This window comes from Sceloporus occidentalis, unplaced genomic scaffold (genome assembly GCF_023333645.1).
Source record: "Sceloporus occidentalis isolate IW3139 unplaced genomic scaffold, rSceOcc1.0.p SCAF_20, whole genome shotgun sequence".
Classification (NCBI taxonomy): domain Eukaryota; kingdom Metazoa; phylum Chordata; class Lepidosauria; order Squamata; family Phrynosomatidae; genus Sceloporus; species Sceloporus occidentalis.
In genome coordinates this window covers 3,578,586-3,606,580 of record NW_028317000.1, presented here as the reverse complement: position 1 = coordinate 3,606,580, position 27,995 = coordinate 3,578,586, and the positions used below count along the sequence as shown (strand labels likewise).

General features: G+C 42.7%; 1 protein-coding gene across 1 annotated transcript; it reads left to right on the top strand.

Annotated features, from left to right (window-relative positions):
* The first annotated feature begins 21 nt into the window (after positions 1-21).
* Positions 22-27,995, top strand: LOC149301769 (unconventional myosin-Ie-like). Its single transcript, XM_089483409.1, has 28 exons — positions 22-546; positions 5,793-5,930; positions 6,345-6,434; positions 7,079-7,173; positions 8,129-8,216; positions 8,382-8,471; positions 9,512-9,643; positions 10,306-10,440; positions 11,304-11,436; positions 11,604-11,800; positions 12,088-12,168; positions 12,601-12,687; positions 13,393-13,479; positions 13,601-13,768; positions 14,100-14,185; positions 14,632-14,713; positions 15,946-16,052; positions 16,656-16,754; positions 16,960-17,104; positions 17,366-17,480; positions 17,685-17,854; positions 18,010-18,155; positions 20,704-20,850; positions 21,834-21,991; positions 22,423-22,503; positions 23,321-23,513; positions 24,631-24,812; positions 26,557-27,995. The coding sequence occupies exons 1-28, from the start codon at positions 544-546 to the stop codon at positions 26,631-26,633; spliced, it is 3,312 nt and encodes a 1,103-aa protein (XP_089339535.1). The 5' UTR covers positions 22-543; the 3' UTR covers positions 26,634-27,995.

Here is a 27,995-nt window from a genome sequence, read left to right as displayed (position 1 = left end):
GAAAAAGGAAGGAAAAGAGGGTAGAAAGAAAGGAAAGGAGGAAAAAGAAAGAAGACTATAGCCCAGTTGCCGGTGGGTCAGCGCTGCAGTTTCCCCTTTTGTCCAGGAGAGGCCAGTGTTGCGCCACGGAGGCGCCCTGAGCTGCGCTGCTGGGCGCTTGTGCTCCACCAGGGGGCGCCAGGGAGGTTAGTCTTCCTCCCCTTTGCCTCCCTTTCTTTTGCATTTGCAACCAAGTCCCAACCTTTTCTCCCAGCAAGCCAGAAAGGCAAGGCAACCTTGCAACAAGGCTACCTGTCCCTGCCTGCCTCCTTCCTTCCTTCCTCCCTGGTGGCCCAGCCCATACCTGCCCAGAGGAAGAGGAAGAACCAGAGAGCAGGGAAGGGTTGTTGCAACTGGAGAGAAGGAAGGAAGAGGGGGATTAAGTTTGGAAAGAGGAATAAAGGGGAGCAAAGCCTCCAAGGGGATTGCATTGATCTCACCTGGAGCCAAGATGGGACCCTGAGCAGCTCTCCACCTCCAAAAAGGACCTTTCCTGGAGCCATCATGGTAAGTGCCTTGGCTTTTTATTCCTCCCTTTGCAGACAGCTTTAAAAGTTACCTTTCTTCCTTTTCTCATGTTTAATGGGTTTTTAAAAGGGGGGTTGAGAAACCCAAGGGCACCCAAACAGAGAATCAAAAGTTAATCCCAAGGATTTTTTTTTTGCAAAGACTCAAAGTGCTGCATCCAAACACTTTGACAAAGTTTTTAAGTCCAACTCTTGCACCCTTAATTTTAAATTTCAAGGAAACTCTTCTTTCTCCAAAGCCTCCAAGATTTGTGTGTTTCTTCCCAGTGAGTTTAAATGGAGGAAAGAAAGGGCTGAGGAGTTAAATAAAGCCATTTATCAAAGCAATAGGCCACAGCTGCTTTAGTTTTGGGGCAACAGGGGCCCTTTCCTTTTAAATCCCTTGGCATTGGAAGGAATTAAACTCTATCCAAAAATTCAGGATTCATCATCATTATTATAATTATTTCTATTATTACATCATTGCAATTTCAAACAGCCTCATATAAAATAATATTATACACACACACACATATATATATATATACACACACACACACACATATACATAATATTCCAAGGGACTGCTTGAAATTGCAATATCATATCAGAAATAATGATAATAATAATAATAATAATAATAATTCCTGAACTCTTGAATAGAGTCTATCCAAGATTTCAGGCATCATTACTATTATAATTATTTATATTATTATATAATTGCAATTTCAAACAGCCCTTTGGGATATTATATATATATATATATATATATATATAGCACCTCCACAAAGGACAATCTGAGAGCTGTAAAAGTTAGTATTTGCTTCAGTTTCAGGAGGATTGTTTGGCAAAAGAAATCCCAAAGAGAAGTGGTTTTGTTTGGCTTTTTAAAACCCAATCCCTCTTTCCTCCTTCCGAAAAGAGAGGACCGAAAGAGAGACCCTTGTTTTATTTCCATCCCTCTCCGCTTCCGCCTGGGTTGAATCACGCTCCCAAATTGCAAGTTAGAGGAACTATAGTTTACAGAAATAGCCCTTAAGATCTGTTATTCTTTTTCTCCAGTTTTAGGAACAGCCAAAACGAGAGAGAGAGAGAAAATGAACTAAGGCTGCGTCCAGATTGCAGAAACGATCCACTTTGACACCGCTTTAGCTGCCATGGCTCCATGCGATGGGATCTTGGGGTTTAATTTGGTGAGACACTTAGCTTTCTGTGCCAGAGATCTCTGGGGACACAAGGAACTACACATCCCAGGATGCCATTGCATGCTGCCATGGGAGTCAAAGCGGCGTCGAACTGCGTTAATTCTGCCATGTGGATGCAGCCGCCGACTCTATTTTGGTGTTGCTTGATAAGAAATGGCTGGGTCTTCAGAACAGGCTTGGCGCCATTGCCTTCCTCGATTAGGCTGAGAGAGTGTGACTTGGCCAAGGCTACCTTGCAAGGATTTGAACCCTTGTCTCCTGGAGTCCCAAGGCTCAAACTAATATGGCACATTGGTTCTCATGTTGAAAGATCTCACCGATTCGTGAACAAAAATGGCAAATTTGGGGCACATTTCCTTGGCTTTGGCCACCGGACGTGACGTGGGACATGTTTGCGGCGTCAGACGGAGGTTGAGATGACGGTTTCAAGCCCAGAGCAAGCAAACAACATTAATATTTTCCCACATGGCTATGTATGTATTAAAGGACTGCTCTCCATTCCTACTTATAAAGGGTGTCTTAGGATGAGTAAAACCAAATCCATCCTCTCCTCCCTTCTGGTCTTCCTTCCTTCCTTCCTTCCCATTTCTCCTTCTCCCTTTCCATTTTGCATCGGAAGCACCTTCTGGTTCTTGCAAAGGGTCTACTGCACACAGATGCATAGAAGGATGGAGCATACCTCATTTCTTTGGGCTCTGGGGCCATGTCCTAGAAGAGTTTATTCCTGACGTTTTGCCAGCATCTGTGGCTTTGGCATCTTCAGAGACGGTTATATATGATTCCCTGAAAATGCCAAAGCCAGAGATGCCGGCGAAACATCAGGAATAAACTCTTCCAGGATATGGCCACAGAGCCCCCAAAACCCCACAAAAACACTATGGATGCCGGCCACAAAAGCCTTCAACTTCACTGTTGACATTCTTGCAAATAAGCCTGCTAAAATGTGGGCCAGAGAATGCAGTTATTAAATGGGTTTGTAGATGGTTGATTGTCCGGACCTGAAGGTGGTCAGCAATGGTTCCTCTTCTTCGTCCTGGAGAGAAGTGACCGGAGGGGTGTCCAGTGGGAGTCTGTCCTGGGACCAGTTTGCTATTCAACACCTTTATCAATGACTTGGATGAAGGAATAGAGGGCATGCTTATCACATTTGCAGAAGCGACTTGACAGCGCACGACAGCAGCTTTCTCCGTTTCCGTCCGACGCAAACGCACACCGAAAATGGTTTTTATCCCAGGCAACTGTTCCTTTTATGCTTTATCTATCCTTGGCTAATGTTTAACCCTTCTCCGTGGCGTTTGAGCGCATGTTTTCAGGAAAAGGGCCGTCCACGTGCCAAACCTTTGCACCCGTTTTGGGCAGAACCGGAACGCAGGTCCAGGCTTGACCCGACATGTCAGGGATTGCGATGGGTTTGAGTCACGCATCCTTTGCATTTCTAACCCTTTCCTCTCTTCTTCCAAAACATGGAGCAAAACCGTCCTGATTCAGAGTTTCCAAACCTCTCCCTTGATCACCGGTTCGGGATCGTTCCTACAGTTTCCGGTCCAAACTGCGACGCCTACGGACAGAAATTAAGATTTTAATTACGAATATTGATAATAATCTAAATGCATCGTTCATATTTAGATACAGAAGACATGTTTTCCCGCTTGGAACATAAACGCGAAGTCTTAGCGAAAGGGGGTCCCCAAAACCAAGGTGGAAAGAGAAGGGTTTTTCCTTCTGGTTTGTACAGGTAGATGAGGAAAGGACCAATTAATCCCTAATTAATTAGCCTAATTAATCCTAGCAGATGCAGAGAAGAACGGAGGGTCAGTCCTGAGAACGCAACGGCTGGGAGGCAATGAGAGTTAAATACCGGAGGGCTGTCCCTCTTTGGGAAGTTGCACCAAGAAAATGGAGGAAGCAACATTTGAACCCAGGGCTTTTTCAAAAGTGGGAAATGGTTTTCTTGCCTGGAAAGGATTCAAAGAAATGGAGGTTTGGTGTACTGATCCTATAGACTAATGCGGCTACGTCTTTGCATTCATGCAGAACTACTGGACATTGCCAGGGAAAGGAAACGGCGCATGGTTTTGCAACATTTCTGGGGAGCGCAGGATTTTTTGTTTTCCATGCATATATTTTTGCAAACCCAAGATTTGGTCTCGGATATCTATCTGTCTATCTATCTATCTATCTACCTATCTATCTATCTATCTATCTATCTATCTATCTATCTATCTATCTAAAACACCTTTCCTTTGGGCCTGGGCAGTAAAGGGTGCGAACGCCACTCCATTGGCATAAAGTACACTTGGCCCTCGCCTCCCAACCCTTCATTAATAGGAATGTGCCAACGCCGACCTTGCAGGGCGGGGTTGTGTTTGTGTGTGTTTGCACTGCAAATAAGGCTTTGGCGTTCCTTCCGCCAGACTGGAATTTGCGGAGACGGCATTTCAAAACTCGTTCCTTTCTTCGCATTTTTTGGCCAAACCCAAGTTTGCGCATCTTAACCATCGAGGGACACTGCTTCTTCCCCATTTACTACTAGTTGCAATCCTTGGAGGATTTTGAGTTACTCAGTTTTCCTCCAAGGTAAATGGGCATCTCCAAAGGTGCCCAACCCAAGTTAATGGGCGAGAGGCCGATTTTGCAACCGATGCAGACAGTTTCTGCGCATGGCGCATATGAGGGCGGGGATGTTTAACCCCGGGGAAGGAAACCCGGCTGGTCCAGCTTTTAGGGTTGCCAAGACCTCAGGTTTCCAGGCCAAAACCAAGGGACGACACAGACGCCATAAAGGTTATGCGCTAAGTGCATCCATGTATTCAAGCGTATACACACATATATTCTGCAACGCAGCAATGTTGCCATTTGATATGGGGGACACCTATTTTCATAGCGTCGTAGAGTCTATGTCTCTATATAAAGTGGTGTCCCCTATATAAAATGGCAAAACTAATATAGAAAGTGTCCCACTTTTTGGATTTATAGAACCCAAAATGGCCCATAGTCTAAAAGCACAACTTGTCATTCAAACACCAAACATTTCAGGGGATATAAGTCCCCGGTTTTGCCACTTTTCCTCTGTCTCTCGTTTTCCCTTCTTCCCTGTTTCTTTCCCGTAAACCCTTCTGTCCGTAAGTCGCATGGCAACAGCCGGCCGACTTTGTCTCAGAAGCCTTGGCAACCCGCCTTTTCTAAAGTTTGATCCCCAAAAATGTTGCCGTGGAGGGACTGAGAAAGAGGCCACCCAAGGAAGGCATTTCGGTGAGGAGTGAGGAAAGGAACCGGACATAAAAATCCAAATTTGTGGATCAAATTGATTTAAAAAGGGAGGAAAGTGCTTGCATTTCAAGGAAAAGGTGACCAAGGACGAGTTTGCACAAAGTTTATGCCTTGCACACATGCACACACCAAGTTTCTCTAAGCATTTGCAATCCAGAAAGTGCAGTGGTCCATATCTGTTTTGAGGCTCTTAGATTGGACAATCTGGCCACCTTTTTGGGCCACTTTTTCAAAGGTCAAGGGCCACAAAACCGTCTCAGGGGCCACATAATATAATAATAATAATAATAATAATAATAATAATAATAATAATAAATATTGTTTATTTATATCCCACCTCTCCGTTAAGACAGGCATCATTTTTGGACTGGGACCAATCTGGTTGCATCCGCACTGCGGAAATAATCCCAGTTTGGCACCGCTTTAACTACTGTGGCTCAATGCAATGCAATTCTGGGATTTGTAGTTTGGTGAGATGTTTAACCTCCTTTTTCTGAGAGCTCTGGTGCAAATGAACCAATTAAAAATCAGATAAGATGGAGCCAGGGCAGTTAAAGCAGCGTCAAACTGCGTTAATTTCTGCAGTGCGGATGCAAATAAAAAGACCGTATGACAACAACGTCCATGTTAACAAGCAAAAACCAATACACAGATCTGTATGTTTGAGATTTTGGAAGCCTGGGCTGAGACGTGTCATGCGTTGTGGAGTGCGCCACATGCGCCGATGCGACCCGCCATGTTGACTTCTCTTTCTTTTCCTCTGTCCCAACAGGGCAGCAAAGAGCGTTACCATTGGCAGGCGCAAAACGTGAAGCAGAGCGGTGTGGACGACATGGTGCTCCTCTCCAAGATCAGCGAAGACGCCATCGTGGACAACCTCCGCAAGCGCTTCTCCGACGACTACATCTTTGTATCCCTTTCCACGGTTTTTTTGAGCGATGTTGGGCGCAAGAAGGGCTTTGGCGTCTTGGCTGCGTCTCGCAGGCAAAAACGGGCCAGTTGTGGCCAAAATAGGGTCAAGGTGGGAAAATGGCGCATGGCGCAGTGGTCAGCCTTTGGCCACCACTGATGTCCAAGAACCGGGCAAGTCTCCAGACTCACAACTCTTTTAGCCAACTTTCCCCGAAGTTGCATTTTTACTCTAAGCTGCCTTTTCCTTTTCTTATTAAAGTGAGATTGTAATGCAATATTTCACCGACCTTCTTAGGCATCTCATTTCATATATCCTTCGAGTTTTAATTCCAAAGTGAAAGCCTTATTATAATTACAACTCTGTGTGTGTGTGTGTAAATATATATATGGTCCTTAACTTGAGAAAACCCAGACTTATATCGGTCCGGTGCTGATTTCCGTCAACCCTTTCAAGCCGTTGCCGTACTTCACCGACCGCGAGGTCGACTTGTACCAAGGAGCCGTGAGTACCTTTCCGTCCATTTGGCTTTTCTTCCTCTGGCAGAGCAATTGCAGGCTGAGACCGTGTGCCTCCTGAGCATGCGCAGAGTGCATTCCTCCCTCGGGAAAAACAAGCCCCGCCAAAGATGCTTCCATGAATGCAAGCAGCCCCTGAGCATACGCAGAGCGACTTCTTTTTAAGATCTAAAGACAAATACTTTTCCACTTTCCGCTTAAAGTCATCGCAGTTATCATTTTGAAAGCTCCAAATACTGAAGTTAGATTTTTTAAATCTGACTGCCAATTATTTTCCTATTGATAGTTAGTTATTGTTAGTTTTATTATTTGTTATATATATGTGTGTATGTATGCATGTATATATTTTTAAATTTTTAACTCTTACCTTTAGTCCAAAAATACATATTTTTACATTTTTCACCTTTGCCTTTAGTCCAATATTTTTACTGCTCTGGTGCTGCCGCCTTGTGGCCATTGTGGGGACTGCTTTTTAAAATGGAATTTGAATCTATTTTCATCAGATTTTCCTTTTCTTTCATCCTTTTAAAATGTTATAACTCATTGTTTTGGGGACCTTGTCCGGCTGAGAAGCCACAAAAAGGATGATTTTAATAATTAAATCGATAACCGAGGCGTGTTTCCCCGCAGGCTCAGTACGAAAACCCTCCGCACATCTATGCACTGGCGGACAACATGTATCGCAACATGCTGATCGACGGAGAGAACCAATGCGTCATTATCAGGTAATGCGGAAAGGGGTCTTGTCCCCGTATTTGGGGTCCAGAGTGGGTTGGCATTCATGGGAAGATTGTGGGATTTTTGTCTTTTTATTCTGTTTTAAATGTTGTTGTTATTGTTATTCCTCTCCTTCCCCTCTTCTTCTTTTTCTCTTCTCCTCTCTCTCTCTTCCTCTTCTCTTCTTTTTTTCTTCCTCCTCCACTTCTCCTCTTCTTCTCTTCTCTTTTTCTTCTCTTCCTCCTTTTTTCCCTCTTACCTCTCCTCCTTTTTCTCCTCCTCTTCTTTTCTTCCTCCTCTTTTCTCTTTCTCTTCTTGTTCTCTTCTACTCCTCTTCCTCTACTTTTCTTCTCTTACTTCTTGTCCTTTTTCTTCTCCTCTTCTTCTTTTCTTTTTCTCCACCACTTCCCTTCCTCCTCCTCCTCTTTTCTCTTCCTTTCCTTCTCTTCTTTTCTTCTTCCTTCTCCTTTTACCTATCCTTCTCCTTTTTTTCCTTCTTCTCCCTCCTCTGCCTCTTATTCTTTCTCTCCTTTTCTTTCTCCTTCATCCTCTTCCTCTTATTCTTTTTCTTCCTCTTCCTCCTCTTCTTCTCTTCCTCCTTCTCATTCTTTTCCTCCTTCACATTATTGTCCTCCTCTTCTTCCTTTCCTTATCCTCCTCCATCTTCTTCTTCTCCTTTTCTTCCTTCACTATCTCCTTCTTCTCTTCCTTCTCTCCTTTTCCTCTTCCTTCTTTTAACTCTCCTCCTTTTTCTCCTTCTCCTCCTCTTCTTCTCCTTCTTTTCCTTCCTCTGCCTCCCCTTACTCTCCTCCTCCTCTTCTTCTCTTCCTTCCTTCCCTTCCTCTTCTTCTTCTCTTCTTCGTCTCTTCCTCCTCCTCTTCTTACTCCTCCTCCTCCTTTTCCTCCTTCACGTTATTCTCTTCTTCCCTTCCTTCTCCTTCTTTTCTTCCCTTTTCTTCGCAGCGGAGAGAGCGGAGCCGGGAAGACGGTGGCAGCCAAGTACATCATGAGCTACATCTCCAGAGTCTCCGGCGGAGGAGCCAAAGTCCAGGTAAAAACCCATGATGGACAAATATAGGACTCCCATCGCTTCCCCTTGGCTTTCCTGATCCCAGCAACCCAGGGATCCCTTTTTGGGGATCCGCTCTCTCCAAACGGAGAGGATCCTCAGTCAGGAAGGACTTTTTCGAGAGTAAGCATTTCCTGTCTTTTGCAGCATGTGAAGGACATCATCCTGAAGTCGAACCCGCTCCTGGAGGCCTTTGGGAATGCCAAGACGGTGCGCAACAACAACTCCAGCCGATTCGTGAGTACCAATTTGGGGGCCACACAAAGCCTAGGACAAAGGGGAGATTGTGGGTCCTGAAACCACAAAGTAGTTTTCCCATGGTTGGATTATAGCTCCCAGAATCCCCGTTTCCACAATAGCTTCCCCCAATCCAGTTCCTTCCCAACATATTGGATTGCAGTTCCAACGATCCCCAACACCAGCATAGAGCCCTTCCAATGAGTTGGACCACAACTCCCCAAATCCCCCAAAGATGCCCAGCGTTAACCAACCTGGTGCCTTCTCCAATGTGTTGGACCACAGTTCCTAGCATTTTTGGCCTCAGGGATGCTGGAAATTGTAGTCCAATGTCTTGGAATGGTTGGAGATGCCTGCCTTTGCAATGAAATGATGGGATAATTCTTGTCTTTTCAGGGGAAGAAGGGTGTACCTTTATAGCAGTGATTCCCAAACTTTGGTCTCCCAGTTGTTTTGGACTTCAGTTCCCAGAAGCCCCAGCCATTTTGGCCAACGGTCAGGAATGCTGGGATCTGAAGTCCAAAACATCTGGAGGACCAAAGTTTGGAAACTGCCATCTTATTGCAAACTTGTATGGCCAGTTTGGGAATCCTTTCAGTTGTCATAGGACTGCAACGCCTATCTTTCACTCCCAAGCCATTTAAAGCTATCTTTTCAGAAAGGTGTGTATTCAAAAATATTATTCAATCTTTGCAAAACGTTTGCAGAATCAAAAGGACTTCTTAACTGAAGCTACCTTTGTGGAAAGCTACACATCTTTGATTATTACTATCCAAAGGCTTTGCAAATTTAATATCCGAGGCTTTGCAAAACCTTTGCAGAATCGAAAGGACTTCTTACCTGAAGCTACCTTTTCGGAAAGGTACGTATCTTGGATCATTACTACCCAATGCGTTGCAAAAGGCTTTGCAAACCCTTTGGAGAACTGAAAGGACTTAATTTGAAGTATGCCTGTTGATATCACTCGGTTGTAAAGAGACGTCTGGTTGTTTGAACCCAACAAACCCAGCCTTTTTTTGCATTTCGATTTGGGCGGCCAGGGCAAATACTTTGAGATCCAGTTCAGCCGAGGCGGAGAACCCGACGGAGGCAAGATCTCCAACTTTTTGCTGGAAAAGTCCCGGGTGGTCAGCCAAAACCCCGGCGAGAGGAACTTCCACATCTACTACCAGGTGAGCCCACGAAAATGTCGGGGTTATTTTACTCTCTGTTGTTACTAAGTGCCTTCAAGTCAACCTCAACGGATAAGACGTCTCCAAGACTCCTGGTCCTCCATTGCTTTTGCTCAGGTCCTGCAAATTCAAACCCAAGACCTCATTAATCCATTTAGTTCATCCAAGCCTTTTGGACCTATATCTCAATATCATCCCTCTTTCTCTCCATCCCATTCAGCTCCTCTCCCTTTTTACTTTTCCTAATATACTCATTTTCCCTAAGAGAGATGGCAGCGAACCTATTCTTTTGGACTGCAATGCCCAGCATCCTGTAACCAGCATGGATTATGGCATTTGCAGTCCCAAAAGAGTTCCCTTCTGCGCAGTGCTGTCTTCCCGTCTCGCAAGGGTTTTGCATCACCAAGTTAATGGACGTAAACCTCTTTGGAAATATTTTAACGCTTTCTTGTGGGTTTGGTATTTAGGGTCCGTGTTGAACTTTCCCCAAACTAACGTTGGCAGCCACTTCCATGATAATATCCCCAAATTAGAGCATGTTTTGTTAGTTCGTGTATCTTGCAAACTCAAATGTATGTTTCCAAAAACCCAAATGTTTGTGCATTGGGATATTACGGTGCTCAGTTTTTGGACCTTATCGAACTTTCCCATCTTCTCCCCAGTTGCTGGAAGGAGCCAGTCCAGAGCAGAGGGAGAATTTGGGCATAACTACTCCGGATTATTACTACTACCTGAACCAATCAGCGTCCTACAAAGTGGAGGACATCGACGACAGCCAGGAGTTCCAGGAGACACTGGTAGGTTGGGTTTCCGTTCTGGAACCGGGTTCAGATCCAGGTAGACAGATGCCACCTTGTCTCCTCTTCCTCCTAGCAGATACCAAGGACCCACAATATTAATAATGATGATGATGATGATGATGATGATGATGATGATGATGATGATGATTATAATGGTAATAACCCATTGTATGTCATTGGACCTGAGCATCTAGGGATATTTGGTACCCACAGGGGGTCACTCCAGTGAATACCAAGGGTCCACTGTATTGATGATGATGATGATGATAATAGTTTCCCTTGTATTTAATGGCACATGAGCCTCCATGGATTTTGGTATCCATAAGGGGTCCTGGGACCAAACCACAGTGGATATCAATGGCCGACTATATTAATAATAATGATGAGTGATTATAATGGTAATAACCCATTGTACGTCATGAGACTTGAGCATCCATGGATTTTGGGATCCACAGGGGGTCCTGGAATCGACCCCACCGTATATCAATGATTGACTGTATGAATAATAATGATAATGGTGATTATAATTATGACGATTATAATGGTAATAACCCATTGTATGCCATTGAACATCCGGGGATTTTGGTATCCACAGGGGGTCAATGGCCCACTGTGGTGGTGGTGATGATGATGATGATTGTAATAACCCATTGTACATCATGTGACTTGAGCATCCGGGGATTTGAGTACCCATAGGGAGTCCTTAGTTCATCTTGGGCTGCATCTACATGGCAGAATTAATGCAGTTTGATGCCTCTGGGGAGAACATTAGTCTTGGGTGGTTTCGAGAGTTTTGACCATCTTGGTCGTTCTTCCTGGACACCTTCCATCTTACCTTCTCTTTCTCCTTCTTCCTCCAGACAGCCATGGAGGTGGTGGGTCTCTCCGGAGAAGAGCAAGCCCTGGTCCTCCAAATCGTGGCCGGCATCCTCCATTTGGGCAACATCACTTTCCGGGAATCCGGCAACTATGCCTCGGTGGAGAGCGAGGACTGTACGCCAAATCTTTATTTGTATTTTGCATACCAATAGACTACATACAGAATTTAAGATACACGTTGTCCATTACATTAGTTTCCCATTTCTGTTATACTTCCTTATTATATATGATAAGTGCTTAAATGAGAACCTAAATGATTGGCGATGGCTTCCCCTCCGCAGTCCTGGCGTTCCCTTCCTACCTCTTGGCCATCGACCAGCAGCGGCTCAAGGAGAAGCTGACCAGCCGCAAGATGGACAGCAAGTGGGGCGGCCGGCAAGAGGTCATTGATGTGACGCTCAACGTGGAGCAGGCCAGCTTCACCCGCGACGCTCTCTCCAAGGCCCTCTACGCCCGGCTCTTCGACTTCCTTGTCGATGTGAGTTGCAAACTATGGACATCTTCTGGCAGGGGTCCCACGCTTAAACCATGCGCCGTGCCACGAAATCTGTCCCAAATTTGTGTTGTTTGGTGTTATGTGGCAAACGTCTCCTTTTCGAACTCTCAGTCCTTTTTGTACACCTCTTTACTGTTTCAGCCTCTTTCTTCCTTTGCCTTTCTGTCTATTCTCCGTATCCACCTTCCTTCCTTCCTCTCCTTTTTCTATCCCTCCTCCTGCGTCCCTCGTTTGCAGATCCGATTTACTCGTTCCCTTCTTTTTTCCAGGCTGTGAACAAAGCCATGCAGAAGGAGCGCCAGGAGTACAGCATCGGCGTCTTGGACATCTACGGCTTTGAAATCTTCCAGGTACATCCCCCAAAAAGACGGGCTGCGGTCGCCATTTAATTCCTCGAATGGGTCACTTTGCAAGGGTCAGGGACCCAAGCATCTCTGTTTCACTTCATGGCCCTTCTCAAAATGGCAGCGTGACATCCTGCCGCCATTTTGGGAAGGACCACAGAAGAAAATTCCTTAGGCAGATAAGACAAGGAGCTTTTAATCTAATTTAATTGCAAAGCCCAGCATTTCAGAGGGTGAGCCCTGGCAACGCAAAGATGACGGAGAGCATGAAGCCAACTTCAAACACAATTCTTGTTTTTATGTTGTGTTTTTATATTGTATGGATTTTATTGTTGTAGCCTGCCTCGGTCTTATTGGAGAGGCGGGATAGAAACAAAATGTGTTGTTGTTGTTGTCGTTGTTGCTTTGGGGTCCCTGACTTGCTGCCATTTCTTGCAGAAAAACGGCTTTGAGCAGTTTTGCATCAACTTTGTGAATGAGAAACTCCAGCAGATCTTCATCGAACTGACGCTGAAAGCGGAGCAGGTGAGAAACTGGACCCAGTTGTGCGTTTTTGGTAACGGGTTGCGCGCAAAGCCCCGAGTTCAAGTGATGGGTTTGGCCGAGGAATCCCTCCTCGGACTGAGATACGAAGGTGTGCTATAATTTTGGATAGGGAGCATGCATTCTTCCAGATGCATTTGGGTTGCAAGTCCCATTAGCCTAGAATAATGAATGCTAGGACTTGGAGTAGTAGAATATTTGGGGGAGAGTGTGGCATAATTCAAACCTCTTGAATTATGGGCCCACTGTATGTATGTTCTTCAAGGCAACCAATGCTACTCAGTGAATAAATAGCTTTTAGGTGTACAATAGGGAATGCGGAAGTGGTCCCATCAATAAATTGATTTTTATATCTACATTTAACTTCAACATTAAAAAAGAAACATCCGTTCATTTTTACATACATACCTGACCTATATATAATACATGCGTACGTACATACATAGCCATAGATGCTACACCTATCCCCATACATACATGTTTTAAATTGTATCTTTTATGGCATTAAAAACCAGTAACAATTATTTAAAACAAAATAAAATGATTCTAGCTAGTATACAGTGGATAAAAAGACACGAAGAGTGCTTTGAGTGTGTATTCCTGTATGTCAGGATGGGGTCAGATTGGATGACCCTTGGGATGCCTTCCAACTCTATGGTTCTCTGACCGTTTCCTATGTGTCCGTAGGAAGAATACGTCCAGGAGGGCATCCGTTGGAGCCCCATTGACTACTTTAACAACAAAGTGGTGTGCGACCTCATCGAGAACAAAGTGGTGAGTGCGACAACAACGGGCGCATTATGCACCTTTTGGTGAAGCGGCTGTTTACGAGGGAGGGAAGTGATGTTCCAAAATGGCTAACGGGACAAAAGACACACCCCTTTCCTTCCCCCAGAACCCCCCGGGGCTTATGAGCATCCTGGACGACACCTGCGCCACCATGCACGCCAAGGGCGAAGGCGCCGACCACACGCTCCTCCAGAAGCTCCAGTCGGCGCTGGGCACCCACCCGCACTTCAACAGCTGGAACAAGGGCTTCGTCATCCACCATTACGCTGGGAAGGTAAGGGCCCCGCGGACCCGCACGCGCACCCACGCACCCTTCACCATGCTGGTCCTCACGGAGGGTCTCTGTGGGGCAGATGCTTGAATGCATGGCTATAAAACTCCGATAGATGCTCCCAAACCCCAAATTCTACCAAACATCCATCCGTCATTTTGCTGGAGCAGAAGGCGCATTGTTTTGCCAAAAGGGAACGCCTTTCCGTGGCTTCTCTTGCCATTTTCCCTTCGACGATGCCTTTAAATTGGCAGAGAGTTGTATTTGGCATTGACCGTCCTTTTGGAAGAGCGCTATGCGTCCCAATGGCCTATGTCTTCTTTGCGTTCCGCAGGTTTCATACGACGTGGACGGCTTCTGCGAGCGCAACCGCGACGTCCTCTTCGCTGACCTCATTGAGCTGATGCAAAGCAGCGAGATGTGAGTCTCCCCCATGAAACCCTCCAAAATAATCCACGGCGGAAACTACTGGGAAAAAAAGCTTTTTATTGTTTTAAATAATAATCTAATAAATAATAATAATAATAATTTTAAAATTATTTAATGTTTTAATTATTATTTTAGAGGCAAAATAATGCTTTCAATAGGATCAGAAAGAGCATTGGCTTAATAGAAGCACGAGCCAAAATTTTGGTGGAAGGACTCAAATAGCAAAGGATAAGAATAAATGTCTAATTAACAATTTGTAAGCCTTTTGGATGAAGAGCAGAGTATTAATAATAATAATAATAATAATAATAATAATAATTTATTTATTTAATACAATAAAATATAGCGTATGTTACCGTTGACAACTGTTCTGTTTCATGAATATATACATCATCTCTATAATAATAATAATAATAATGATTGTGTCTCATCCAAAGCCCTTTCATCCGAGACCTCTTCCCCGAGACCCTCGATGTGGAGAAGAAGGGCAGACCCACCACAGCCGGAAGCAAGATCAAGGTAATAATAATAATAATAATAATAATAATAGTAATAGCCACACTTGGGCAGGAGAAGGAGGAAGGTTTGGCTATATATCCATGGGAACTAGAATCTTTTGCTATTTTAAAAGTAATAATAATAATAATAAATTACAATATATAATATAATCATATTATAATATAATACTATTATGTATTATATATATATATATATATATATATATATAATATTATAATTATTTATAGTAATATTATAATATATATAATATAATCATATTATAATACTATTATTATGTATAATAATAATATATATTACAATATTACAATATTATTGTATTTATATGTATTATATTAATATTATAATATTTTAATATTATATATTATTATATATAATATATATAATATTATATATAAATAATATAATAATATATTGTTATTATTGAATATAATAATATTTTATTATTATATATAATGGTATTATATTGTTATACATAAATTATAATATTATATATAATAATATATTAAAATATTACTTTATATATATTATAATATATATAATATTTATAATATGATAATATAATATAATCTTATAATAATGTTATAATAAATAGTAATAATATATTATAATATATTATAATAATATAATAATATAATATATATTATAATTTATTAATATTAATATAAATATAAATATTAATATTTATTTCCTGCCTCTCCCCATGAATCAAGGCATGGGATAACAAAACAATATACAAGGAACATTGGTTAAAATGCATGTTAAAACACACATCGATTTAAAAGGATGAATAAGACATAACACATTTTAAAACAATCCCCATATAAAATTCAACATTTAAAAAAATCATCTGGAAAAATTACATGCTCATTAATGAGAAATAAAATACCTTTCTTTCATTATTTGACTGAGTTTTATTTCATCCTTTGCTTGCATTTGGGGAAAAGGTGACGGGAATCTTGCAGCCGATGCAGCCGGAGTTTGGAAAAGTTGCTTTTTTAGATTGGAGATCTCTCATATCCCAACCCTGAGCACAAAAGGAACATACAATGGCTACAGTGGATGGATGACTATTTGTCGCAGGGAGAGCTTGGGTTGTGTGATTCCTGCACATCGAGGGGTTAGATTGGATGACCTTTGGAGTCTTCTCTATGACTCTAATTGTCGCCTATAAACCTTTGTAAGAGTAACAACAACCTTTTTGCTTCCCCCCCTCCCCCCATTTACCTGAAAAGAAACAAGCCAACAACTTGGTGGACACCTTAATGAAATGCACGCCGCACTACATCCGGTGCATCAAGCCCAACGAGACCAAAAGGCCGAGGGATTGGGAAGAGAGCCGGTGAGTGGGTCTGGGGACGATGAGTGCTGCTTTCCAAGATGTTGGGACATTGCTGGATTTAGTGGCAGCAAGGAGCACTGATGTCTGGAGAGATGCAATTATCCCTCCCTTGTCCCATCCTTCCCACGCAATCGCAGGAAGTACTTTCAGACAACATCGCGCAGATCCTGTCATTAACCCGTCCAAGAAGTGGGATTGACTGCAATCGCGCAAAAGACTTTCAGATGATGTTGCGCAGATCCTGTCTTTAACCCATCATTAAAGCAACATCAGCTTAATGCATTTTGCATTAACGGACGTTTGCGTTATTGCAAAGCCACTTTAATGACGGGTTAATGGTGGGTTTTGGCGATTTGAAAGCCTTTTGCGCTATCACAGTCGCGGATGGGTTAATGACAGGATAAGGACTGGGGGAGCAATCCTAACCCTATCCCATCCCATCCATTCAATATATTCAGTGCATGGTGGGGAGAGATGTTAGTCGTAGCTGAAAGCATGGGTAGGAATTGGGCACCTTCCCATAGTCAGAGGCTATATATTGAACCTATAGAGGAGCGTCCCATTGTTACTCTCATTCCTACAAACCCTTGGCTTTCCTTCCAGGGTGAAGCACCAAGTTGAGTACTTAGGCCTTCGGGAAAATATCCGCGTGCGAAGGGCCGGATACGCTTACCGTCGGGTCTTCAAAAAGTTCCTCCATCGGTAAGTCCTATTGCACCTCGTTGTCCTTTTGGGCATCGCCAACTGACCGGAAGGAATACTGCCCAATGTGCTCCTCTGCCTTTAAGAGAAGCTTGATGATGCGAGCGAACATTTTCAGGAAAGCGTTTCTCGGCTGGGAGGTGGGCAATTAAACTTAGGACTTCAGGTCACCGGTTTCTCCGTCTTTTTGGGCTCGTTTGCGCAGGTACGCCATCCTGACGCGGGAAACGTGGCCGTCTTGGCACGGGGACGAGAAGCAAGGCGTGGTCCACCTGATGAAGTCGGTCAACATGGACCCTGACCAGTACCAACTGGGACGCACCAAGGTCTTCATCAAGGCCCCCGAATCCGTGAGTTAAGGCTATATATTTTGGGGTGCCACTAAAAAAGATGGTGGCAATAAATACCCAGTTCCTCTCTCTACGTCTCTTCCATCCCCTAATAATAATAATAATAATTATTATTATTATTATTAAATTCCATAAATGAATTGGAAACGGGATGGTAGAACCCACAATGGGACCGACTAGCGGAAGCAAACTGTCCTATTTTGTGCTGTAACCGAGGAATAATCTCTCTCTCATTTTCTCTCCCGATCTCTCTGCGCGCAGCTTTTCCTTCTTGAGGAGACGCGGGAGCGCCGTTACGACGGCTACGCCCGCATCATCCAGAAAGCCTGGCGCAAACACGTGGCTGTCCGGAAGTACATCCAGATGCGGGAAGAAGGTATGTCGCTTTCGTTTCGGAGACGTCCTGAGGATAGCGGCGGATAGCATCCCATCCAGTCTTGAAAGCCAAGCGCGGTCAGCCCTAGTTTACTTTATATACCCATATATAAGTATAGAGATTTTAGCTAAAATATTCCGCGCTCGTCGACCGTGGCCAAACCCTTAAAGAAATAACGCGTTCCTCGCCTCTTCCTCTCCGAAGCGTCCAACATCGTCCTGAACAAGAAAGAGAGGCGCCGCAACAGCATCAACCGCAACTTCATGGGCGACTACATTGGCTTGGAGAGCCATCCCGAATTGCGGCGTTTCGTGGGACGCAGGGAGCGAGTCGACTTTGCCGAAACGGTCGTGAAATACGACCGGCGGTTCAAGGTGAGACCTTTGCAAAGCCCCCAACTTTGTGTAATATTTGTGAAGCTTGAGGAAGCCAAACGAAACAGGCGGCATGTGGCATGAACCAAACCATTTTGGATGCTTTGCAAAAGGGTCTCCCGTCCTCATGGGTGCTTTGCCCGCTTCCTCCGCAGACGGTCAAGCGGGACCTGATCCTGACCCCCAAGTTCCTCTACTTGATCGGCCGTGAGAAAGTGAAGCAAGGGCCAGAGAAAGGCCTCATCAAGGAGGTCCTCAAGCGCCAGATCGAGGTGGAGAGGATCCAGTCCCTGTCCTTAAGGTAAGGAGGATCAGGGTGGGTCCAGCAAGGCGCCATCGTCTCTGGCAAGCATGGCACAAACACTGAACATTTAGATGGCTGCTGCTTCTTCTAAGCCCTGCAAAAAGAGACCCTTTTCTGTGGTTCAGAAGCAATGCCAAATGCCCATTGTGGGGTGTGTGTGTATATATATTGTTTATAAATAAATCCACAATTTTGGCCCCAAAACCCACCCTTGACTTATTTATGAACTTGACTTAAAGTCGCGTATATACAGTATACGTATTCTTTTATATAGGTTACTGGGTATATAATAAATATATAATAATATATTTATATTTTATATATATTTATTATGTAATATTATGTGTGTGTGTGTGTATAGCTATATTATATAATTTAATATGAAATATAATATAATATATAATATATATATTATAAATAATATATCACAATTTATTATAGTATAATATATGTGTGTGTGTGTGTAATATATAATATAACAATATATGTATATTATTTTATATTAATTTTTATATTATTTTATATTATATATTTTAGTAAATTATGTAACTATATGTGTGTGTGTGTGTGTGTGTGTGTATATACTGTTATATAATTTAAATAAAATGTAGTATAATATAAACTATAAAAATTAATATAAAAAAATATATAACAATATATATATATTGTTATCTTATATATTTATTTTTATTATATTATTTATATATATGTCTAATATAATATATATATATATTATTTAAAATGTTATATTTTATATTATATTATATTTTATAGTAAAGTATATAGCTAACTATATATATAGTTATATAATTTACTATAATATAAAATATAATATACAAAATACAAAATTTAATATTATATATATATATAATATTATACATTTGTGTGTGTGTGAGTGTGTGTATATATATATATATATATATATTATTTTATACAATTTTTACTTTATATATATATATATATATATATACATTAATTTTTATTTTATTTTAGTCAATTTTTAAGACTTATACATATAATATTATACATATATACATACATATATATATATAGACTTATTTTTATATTATTTTAGACATTTTAAGACATATTATTTTTTATTTTAGACAATTTTAGACATATATATATATATATATATATATATATGCACACATATTAATTTTTTTTATTTTAGATAATTTTTAGACTTTTACATATATATAAGATATATATATATATATATAGAGAGAGAGAGAGAGAGAGACTTATTACTTAATTTTAGACAACTTTTAGACTTATACATATATGTATTATACATCTATCTCTCTATACACTTATTTTTATTTTATTTAAACAATTTTACATATATATATATATATATATATAAAATTTTAGACAATTTTTAGACTTTTACATATATATAATAGTATATACATATATATATTTAGACTTATTTTTACTTTATTTTAGACAACTTTTAGACTTATACATATATATATTATACATCTATCTATCTATATACTTATTTTTATTTTCTTTAAACTATTTTTAGACTTAAAATATATGTAATATACATATATATTTAGACATTTTGTTTTATTTTAGACAATTTTTTAGACTTATACGTACATATAATTTTATTCACCTATACACACACACACGTATATTATTTCAGACAATTTTTTGATTTATACATATAATATACATATACATATATATATATTTAGACTTATTTGTATTTTTATTTTTAGACATTTTTAGACATACCTATATATAATATACATATATATATAGACTTATTTTTATTTTTATTTTATTTTAGTCAATTTTTAGACTTATACATATATATAACATACATACGTGTGTGTATATATATATATTATTTTAGACATTTTTAAGACATACATACATATAATAGTTGACTCAGGGTCAATTTTTTAATGTAAATGTCTAGACTTTGGCATGAGTAAATATGCAGTAAATCATACGGAGCAGAGGCCTGTGTTGAGCTGCTGGGATCCCCAGAAATAGCAGCGGAGAGGACTCTTTGTAAGGTCCAGTCTTAGGTCAGTTTCTTAGGAGTTATTATAGATTTTCCCTTATCTATCTCATGATAACTTTGCCCATTATTTGCCCCTTTGAAACCATGCCACTCCATATACCTTTCGCCGGTGTTAGCCATGAGCCTGACCCCATGTATTTCTCTTTACATAGATCCACCTGAATGTTATGTCTTTTGCATCGGTCAGCTGAGTAAGCGTATGGGTCAGTGGTTCCCAAACTTTGTTCCTCCACATGTTTGGGACTACAGCTCCCAGAATCCCTGGTGGTTGGGCAAACCGACGTGGACATCTGGGAACTGGACGCTCGAAACATCTGGAGGACCAAAGTTTGGGGACCAGGGTTGTTTGGACTCCCGCCTGTGCTTTCCTACTGATGCGTTACCTTTTAGTCTAGTTCAGCTTGCTGACTCTTTTAAGTCCTTGGAGTCAAGGGTCACCTGGGTGACCTCCTTGGGACTTCTCCAGCCGCTGACCGCTCTCGTGTCCCTCCCCTTCTCTTGAAGCACCTTGCAGGACGACTTCCTCATCGTCCATGAACCGCAGTATGACAGCGTCCTGGAGTCCGTCTTCAAGACGGAGCTGCTCAGCTTGCTCTGCAAACGCTACCAAGAGCGGACCCAGAAGACGCTTCCGGTCAAGTTCAGCAACCAGTGAGTGGCCCCAAAAATCCCACGCTCCTTCACCCTGGGTCTGGTTTCCAATAGGGGACACTATCGTCGTTCCCAAACTTTGGTCTTCCAGGGATGTCTTGGACTTCAACTCCCAGAATCCCTGACTTTTGGCTGGGAGTCGGAGTCCAAAACACCTGGAGGACCAAAGGGAAGAGCAAGCATGGCCTGTCACCTTTTTCCTTAGGTTCGGAGATTGAGTTGACCATGTTGGGTTAGATGGACTTTGGGACTTAGGTGCCAAGGCACTGCCTCTTCCAGATGTTTTGGACTTCAACTCCCAGAATTCTTGACATCTGGTCAGGCTGGCTGGTGCTTCTGGGAGTTGAAGTCCAAAATACCCAAGGGACCCAAGTTTGGGAATGGTTAGAAGGACCAAGCGTCTGTCCAAGCGTAAGGTGCGTTTCCAGTATGTGCCAAGGCAGTGTTTTCCATACTTTGGTCTTCCAGATGTTTTGGACTCCAACTCCCAGGATTCCTGACTTTTGACCAAGCTGGTGAGAGCTTCTGGGAGCTGAAGTCCATAATTTGGAGGACCAAAGTTTGCGGCTTCTGGGAGTTGAAGTCCAAAACACCCAGGGGACCAAAGCTTGGGAATTGCTAGTGGACAGCAAGACCTCTTTGGGCATGAAGATCCCATTCCCCATCATCCTCTTTTTGTTTGGTAGCTCCCATCCTCTGGGTTAGAAAAGATCAGGGGGAGCCATGATGGCCATATAGCAAATTCAGTAGCAACACAAATCCCACCAAACGGTGATACCTTTCTCAGGTATCTGGGTTCAAGACTACCCTTGGATGGGAATGTTTTACTATGGCCAGCGCCATTTAGGAATGCGAGAACTGCCTTGTTGGGATCTGCCTTCTTCTTACGTTCTGGCCATGGGGGCTTGAGGTTTTCCGTCTCTCTTATCGGAGGCAAAGTGTCCTGTTCGCGGCGACTTCTTCTCCCTCTTTCTTGCCCCAAGGCTGGAGTTCAAGGTGAAGAAGGATGGCTGGGGTCCGTGGGGCGCTGCGGGGTCCCGACAAATCCAGTTCCAGATCTGCCAGGGAGACCTGACCCTCCTCCGCAACAACGGCAAAGTCCTGGTGGTCAGCATCGGCCCTGGTTTGCCCCGAAACGCCCGTGAGTCTGCGGTCGCAAGAGGGGTTTGGAGGTCCCTTCCAAACAGGGCGACATAAACTCTTCCAGGACATGGCCACAGAGCCTGAAAAACCCACAAAAACACTATGAGAAAGTAATAATTTGTGTAACACTGAATTATCCTGTGACTCGAGTTGAGGTTGGCATACAGTCCAGATGTTTCAAACTTGGCCAATCCTTTGGGATTCTTCCAAACTGGGGACAGTCAGGTTAGAGGTGATGTCCAGGGCAGCCGGACAGTAGCTCCTATTTTGCCCCGACAGCGTTGACCATGGGCATGTTGCCGCTTGGCTCAAGGTTGTGGGGTGGAAGGTGGGTTTGGGGGAGCTTCTGAGCAAGGAAGAAGGGTTGAGTAAGGTGTCCCTGAGTGTCCACTTGACTGGAGGCGCTGACCGTTTGGGCTTTGGTTTCAGGACCCACCCGGAAAGATGCCCGGAAAAGCCGCTACCTCAGTGCGGGTGCCGCCCAAGGCTGGAACAACCGGAGCAGCGCAGGTAAGTGGGTTTCAAAGATATTGTCCTTAACAGATTCAGAATAGCATGCAAGATTAATAGGCTATTAAAGGAACCCTAAGGGCCAACTAGATCCCAGAAACCCAAGGGGTGACATTGCCAAGGCGTCAGGCGGTCCTAAACGTAGTGCCACCGCATTGTGCCCTAAGTGTAGTGCCACCCTATTATTGCATCCTAGTTTAGTGCCACCGCATTGTTGTCTCTTTTAACGCAGTGCTGCCGCGTTGTGGGCCCTGAAGCGCAATGCAACCACATGCATCCAGCATTGCAGTTGTGTGCTTTCACGTCATTTCTGATCGATGACCAGTCTAAGGCAAACTTATCGCAGGGTTTTTCTTGGCAAGGATTGATACAACTGAGTGCAAAGGGACCGTAACAAGACTTGACGCATTTCTTGGCTCATATATTATTCTGCCCCTCCCTATTATATTGGTATACTTATACTATATATAGAGAGAGATAGTAGTACAAGTATAGCAATATAGTACAAGTATAGCTGTGTGTGTGTGTGTGTGTATTCATACTCTATATATTATTCTGTCCCTCCCTACTATATTGCTATACTTATATAGATAGATATAGTAGTACAAGTATAGTGCGCTCTCTCTCTCTCTCTCTCTCGCTCTCTCTCTCTCTCTATATATATATATGTGTGTGTGTGTGTGGACTCTATTATTCTGTCCCTCCCTACTATATTGCTATACTTATACTACAATATATATATATAGTACAAGTATAGCAATATAGTACAAATGTATATATTAGTACCCTATACATTATTCTGTCCCTCTTTGTCCAGGCACCAAGTGGGGCATCCAGGGTGCTGGGGTCCCGGGTTTGAGACCTGCTTTCCAGCCGCGCCTGTCCATGACCCGCCAGGCCAGCATGGAGCAGCCCAGCCTCCCTCGCCAAGGCGCCAGCCCCAGGGCCAAGGCTCTGCCCGCTCAGCTCAACCTGGACTTCATGAACGTCCCGGACCAAGGAGTCGCCGGGTGAGACCTTTTACTTGGCCTCCTTCACACTTCTGGGTTGGGAACTCCTCCTATACTCCTTCTCTAGGGTCCAGTCTACGCTGGCATTGGAGGCAGCCCCATTGTAAGACCCCTCTCTTCCAACAATGGGCATCCGATGGCATTCGCATCCCGTTTGGCCACTTCCACCACAGGACACTTGGCTCCAAGTCTTGAACAAGGTGCACAGTGATGGTCAAGTGGTCATTCTGACCACAGAAAAGCAACTGTTGGACGCACTGGGTGGCCGAGGGGGATGCGTTTCGGACAGCCTCCCAATCTTTGTGGAATGTTCAGAGCAACTTGGGTTGTTTTAATATTAAGGGTGTTATACTCCAGTCTTGGGCTGGTCATCATCTGGTCTGTTTGCACCCTTCGATATTTGGGTCCAGTCTCTCCAGTGAGAAGATGGAGGAGAGGCTGTTTTGTTTCACCTGTGCACATAGCATCTAGAATCCACACAAGTATCTTGTCACTAAGAGAGTTCTTGCAGCACCTTTGAGACTCACGGAAAGAAGTTGGCAGCAGGAACTTTCCTAGACTTGCATCTCAGGAAGGAGACTTAAGTCTAGGAAAGCCCATGCTGCCAACTTCTTTCAGTGAGTCTCAAAGGGCCACCGGGAGCTCACCATTGCGGCACCGCAACGCTCCGGACCTTGCTGTCGGTTATGCTGTTCTGAGGACCTTGCCATTGTAGTGCGAGACACAATGGTGAGATCCAAAAGGACAATGTGACGAACTGCGACATCCGGAGCATCAGTGTCGACGGTGCCACGACGGTAAAGGATAGTATGACTGACAGCGAGGTCCAGAGCACTTTGGTGTTGCTGTTGATCACACTGTCTCTTTGGACCTCGGCATCGTGGCGCCGCAACACTCCAGAGCGCACTGTTAGTCGCCCTTTCCGTCCATTTTAATTTATGTGTTTTAATGGGTGTGGTGTCCATTAGTTGTGTTTGTCTCCCTTGATCAATGGGAGGAGGCAGGTAAGAAATAATAGTAATGGCTAAGTGTATTGGAAAACCATGTTGCCTCCAGGTGTGTCATGGCGCAGGTATTTCAACCCATTCCTGACCCCTGCTTTCTCTGTCTGCAACAGACTCCAGCGGCGCCTCTCCAAGGAAGCCAAACCCGTTCCTGGCGGAGGACGGGCCAAACCCAGGCCCAAGCCCAAGCCCCAGCCACGTCTCCCGCAATGCCGGGCGCTTTACGCCTACGATGCGCAGGACACCGACGAACTCAGCTTCAACGCCGAAGATATCATCGAAATCATCAGGGAAGGTAATAGGCGCAAGTGTCCTCCTCCGACAAAATCTGGTTAGACCTTATCCATTTTTTGAAGAGGGAGTCACTTCTGGGTCGCATCCTTTTTGGGGGAGAGAAACCATTTTGTAGACTTACATATATTTTATCAACCTTATCTATACCTTTATATCTATATAACTGTAAGATACATGATATAAGTAAAGGGGAGATATAAGCAAGTCTACAAAACGTATCTCAGGAGGTAACTTAACTCTCTGAAAGCTCACGTGGCCAGATTCTTTCTTTGAGATATATATACATATCTTTACTTACAACTTACATTTATATTTCTCAAAGAAAGAAGTTGGCAGCATGAGCTTTCATAGGCTTAAGCCTACTTCCCCAGATGCATTTTGCAGACTTATGTATATCTCTCCTTTACTTATATCATGTATCTTACACTTATATATAGATATAGTCTGCAAAAGCTCATGGAACCCAATTCTTTCTTTGCGATATATAGATATAAGATACAAGTAAAGCTATATCTCAAAGAAAGAAGCTGGCAGCATGAGCTTTTGTAGAGTTAGGTTACTTCCTCCGATGTGTTTTGTAGACTTAGCTATATCTCTCCCCTTTACTTACATCTTATATGTATGTAAGTATAAGATATATAAGTAAAGGTAGAGATAAAAAAGTAACTTAACTCTACAAAACCTCATGCTCCCAACTTCTTTCTTTGGGATATATCTTTACCTTAGAATATGCAGTCGATAGAAGATACGATTGATAGAATATGTGATTGACTGAATATACGATTGATAGAATATGTGAATATGCGGTTGATAGAATATGTCAATGTGTGATTGATAAGATAGGATGGGATAGGATATTCTATCATGAATATGTGATTGATAGAATATGCCGTTGATAGACTATGTCAATATGTGATTGATACAATATCCTATCCTGTCCTATCCTGTGAATATGTGATTGATAGAATATGTGATTGCTGCCAACCTCTTTCTTTCCAAGATATAGCCGTGTTCTTCTGTGAAATCAGTCTGTAGAGAGACCTTGCGGCACCTTTCAGACTGAAAGAAGTTGGCAGCTTTAGTCCAGGAAGGGTCCTGCTTCCAGCTTTTTTCCTTCAGTTAGCCTTTCTTTTTAAAAACAATATTTTTATTGGTCGTGTGTGTGTGTACCATTTACTGACACAAGCACATTCACAAACCTTAGAAACCTTTACACATTGCCTTTCACACACATATCAAACACTAGAACCCCAAACAAACAAATTTGTTTGTTTTGTCTGTTTTTTATGTAAAATTAAAACAATAATAAAAATTAATTTTAAAAAACTGACAAATTTGTTTCTTATTGACTCTCTTCTTAATAGTGAACGTTCTTCTTTCTTCCCGTAAAATATCCCCTTACCTTCTGTATTTCAATCCTAAAACTTTTATATATTAATATAATTTATATTAAAGATAACAGTAATAATTATAAAATATTATTTTATATTAAAATTATTTATACTGTCTTAATAATATTATTCATATTGTCCTAATTCTACCTAATACTCATATAAATATCTGTTTGCTTACAGGTAGAATTAGGACAATATCAATAATATTAATATCATCTCAGAGAGAAAATATATGTAAAAAGGTGCTATCGAAGAGCTCTCTGCAACCGATTCCAGAGACTGACACGGCTATGTCTTTGAACTCTGTGCTATCTATCTATCGATCAATCAATCATCCTTCTTTCCTTGCAGATCCCTCTGGATGGTGGCAGGGACGCATCCGCGGCAAAGACGGCGTCTTTCCAGGGAACTACGTGGAGAAAATCTGAGATGCAGAAAACTATATTTCATCCCGGGGCGCTATCCGGCGACAGACATGCGCCCTTCGTCCTCCGCTGCTCTAGACTTTGCCTCAAATCTTGGAGGACTTCTGCCAAGGAGGCGATTTGGGATGGAAAAGGGGAACCAGAGGGGTCCTCCATGGCTGGCGCATAGCGGAAACCCGATTTCCGCCGGGTTGTCGCCTTTTGCGCCATCCTGCAAACGCGACCGTGATGAAACACCACCCCTTTCCTCCGCTTTGCAAGGACTAAGGAGTTTCACTTTTTAACTTAGAAGGTGGGAAGATACAGTTTTAAAACAATGTGGTTTTAAATGCTATCCCTTTCTGCAAAGGGTTGGGTTTGCGCTCTGCAGTTGCACAGAGAACCCGTTTCTCCCCAAAATCTGGCTTGAAGGCAACCCTTTAAAGGTCAAGCTGCCGTTATTACAGACTGAAAAGGCAACTTATGGTAATTCCAGCTGTTGTTAGACTGCAAATCCCAGCAGCGAGGGATGATGGGAGCTGTAGTCCAACAACAGCTAGGAGGCCATGAGAGACCCAGCCCTCCTATGGCCTAGAAGCTGGCATTTTAGCAAATAGAGGGGATGCGAGAAAAAATGTATATATAAGTGAATAAGACTTTGGACTCTGTTCTGCAAATGGATCTTTATTTGTGGATGCATTAAAAACAGACACGCAAAGCAAGAGTATCTGGTTTGACTTTAGTTGGAAAAGGGCTCTGAGATTAGCATCCTCATAACTCACTCCTAAGTTACAAGATGGGCTGAAAGGTCTTTGAAAGACGAGCCACATTTGTGTGGGTCCTCCATGTTTAGAGGCAGCGCACCTGGATTCCCAGATGCACAAACCATAGGGAAAAGTGCAACCTTTACACCTGGATTTCTGCAGGGTTTCTGTTAGGGTGGCTCTAAAAAGAGGGGCGTTTAATCTAAAACGGGGTTGGGATTGTAAATGGGTTTCAACAGGGCAAGGAAATACTATCTAAGCCATGCAACTCAGTGTCACAAGATGACGGTGCCAAGATGGACAGGCTTAAAATGGAGGCTGAATGAGATGATGGTGGGTTGGAGCCATCTCTGGTGAAGGGAAGTTGATCTCCTAGAAAGATGAGAAGGATTGAGACTATGAAGGTAATGTAAGTAGTAGCAGGAACGGAAAAGAAGATCAGTCGGGAAATTTAGGTGGAAGTAGGGAAAGAGAAGAACGGAGAGGAAAGGTAAAAGACAGGAAGAAAAGTTGGAGGGAAGAAGGAAGAGAAAACAGAAGTTAAGGGGAAATTTTATGGGAAGACAGAAGAACATTAAACATATTAAACAAGAAAATAGTCAACAAGAAACAAATTTCTTGG

What these genes read in the sequence shown, in the direction of transcription:
- LOC149301769 (XM_089483409.1), top strand. An exon ending in TCGACTTGTACCAAGGAGCC is followed by an intron (nt 6,435 to 7,078) that starts GTGAGTACCTTT and finishes GTTTCCCCGCAG; the next exon opens with GCTCAGTACGAAAACCCTCC. An exon ending in AACCAATGCGTCATTATCAG is followed by an intron (nt 7,174 to 8,128) that starts GTAATGCGGAAA and finishes TTTTCTTCGCAG; the next exon opens with CGGAGAGAGCGGAGCCGGGA.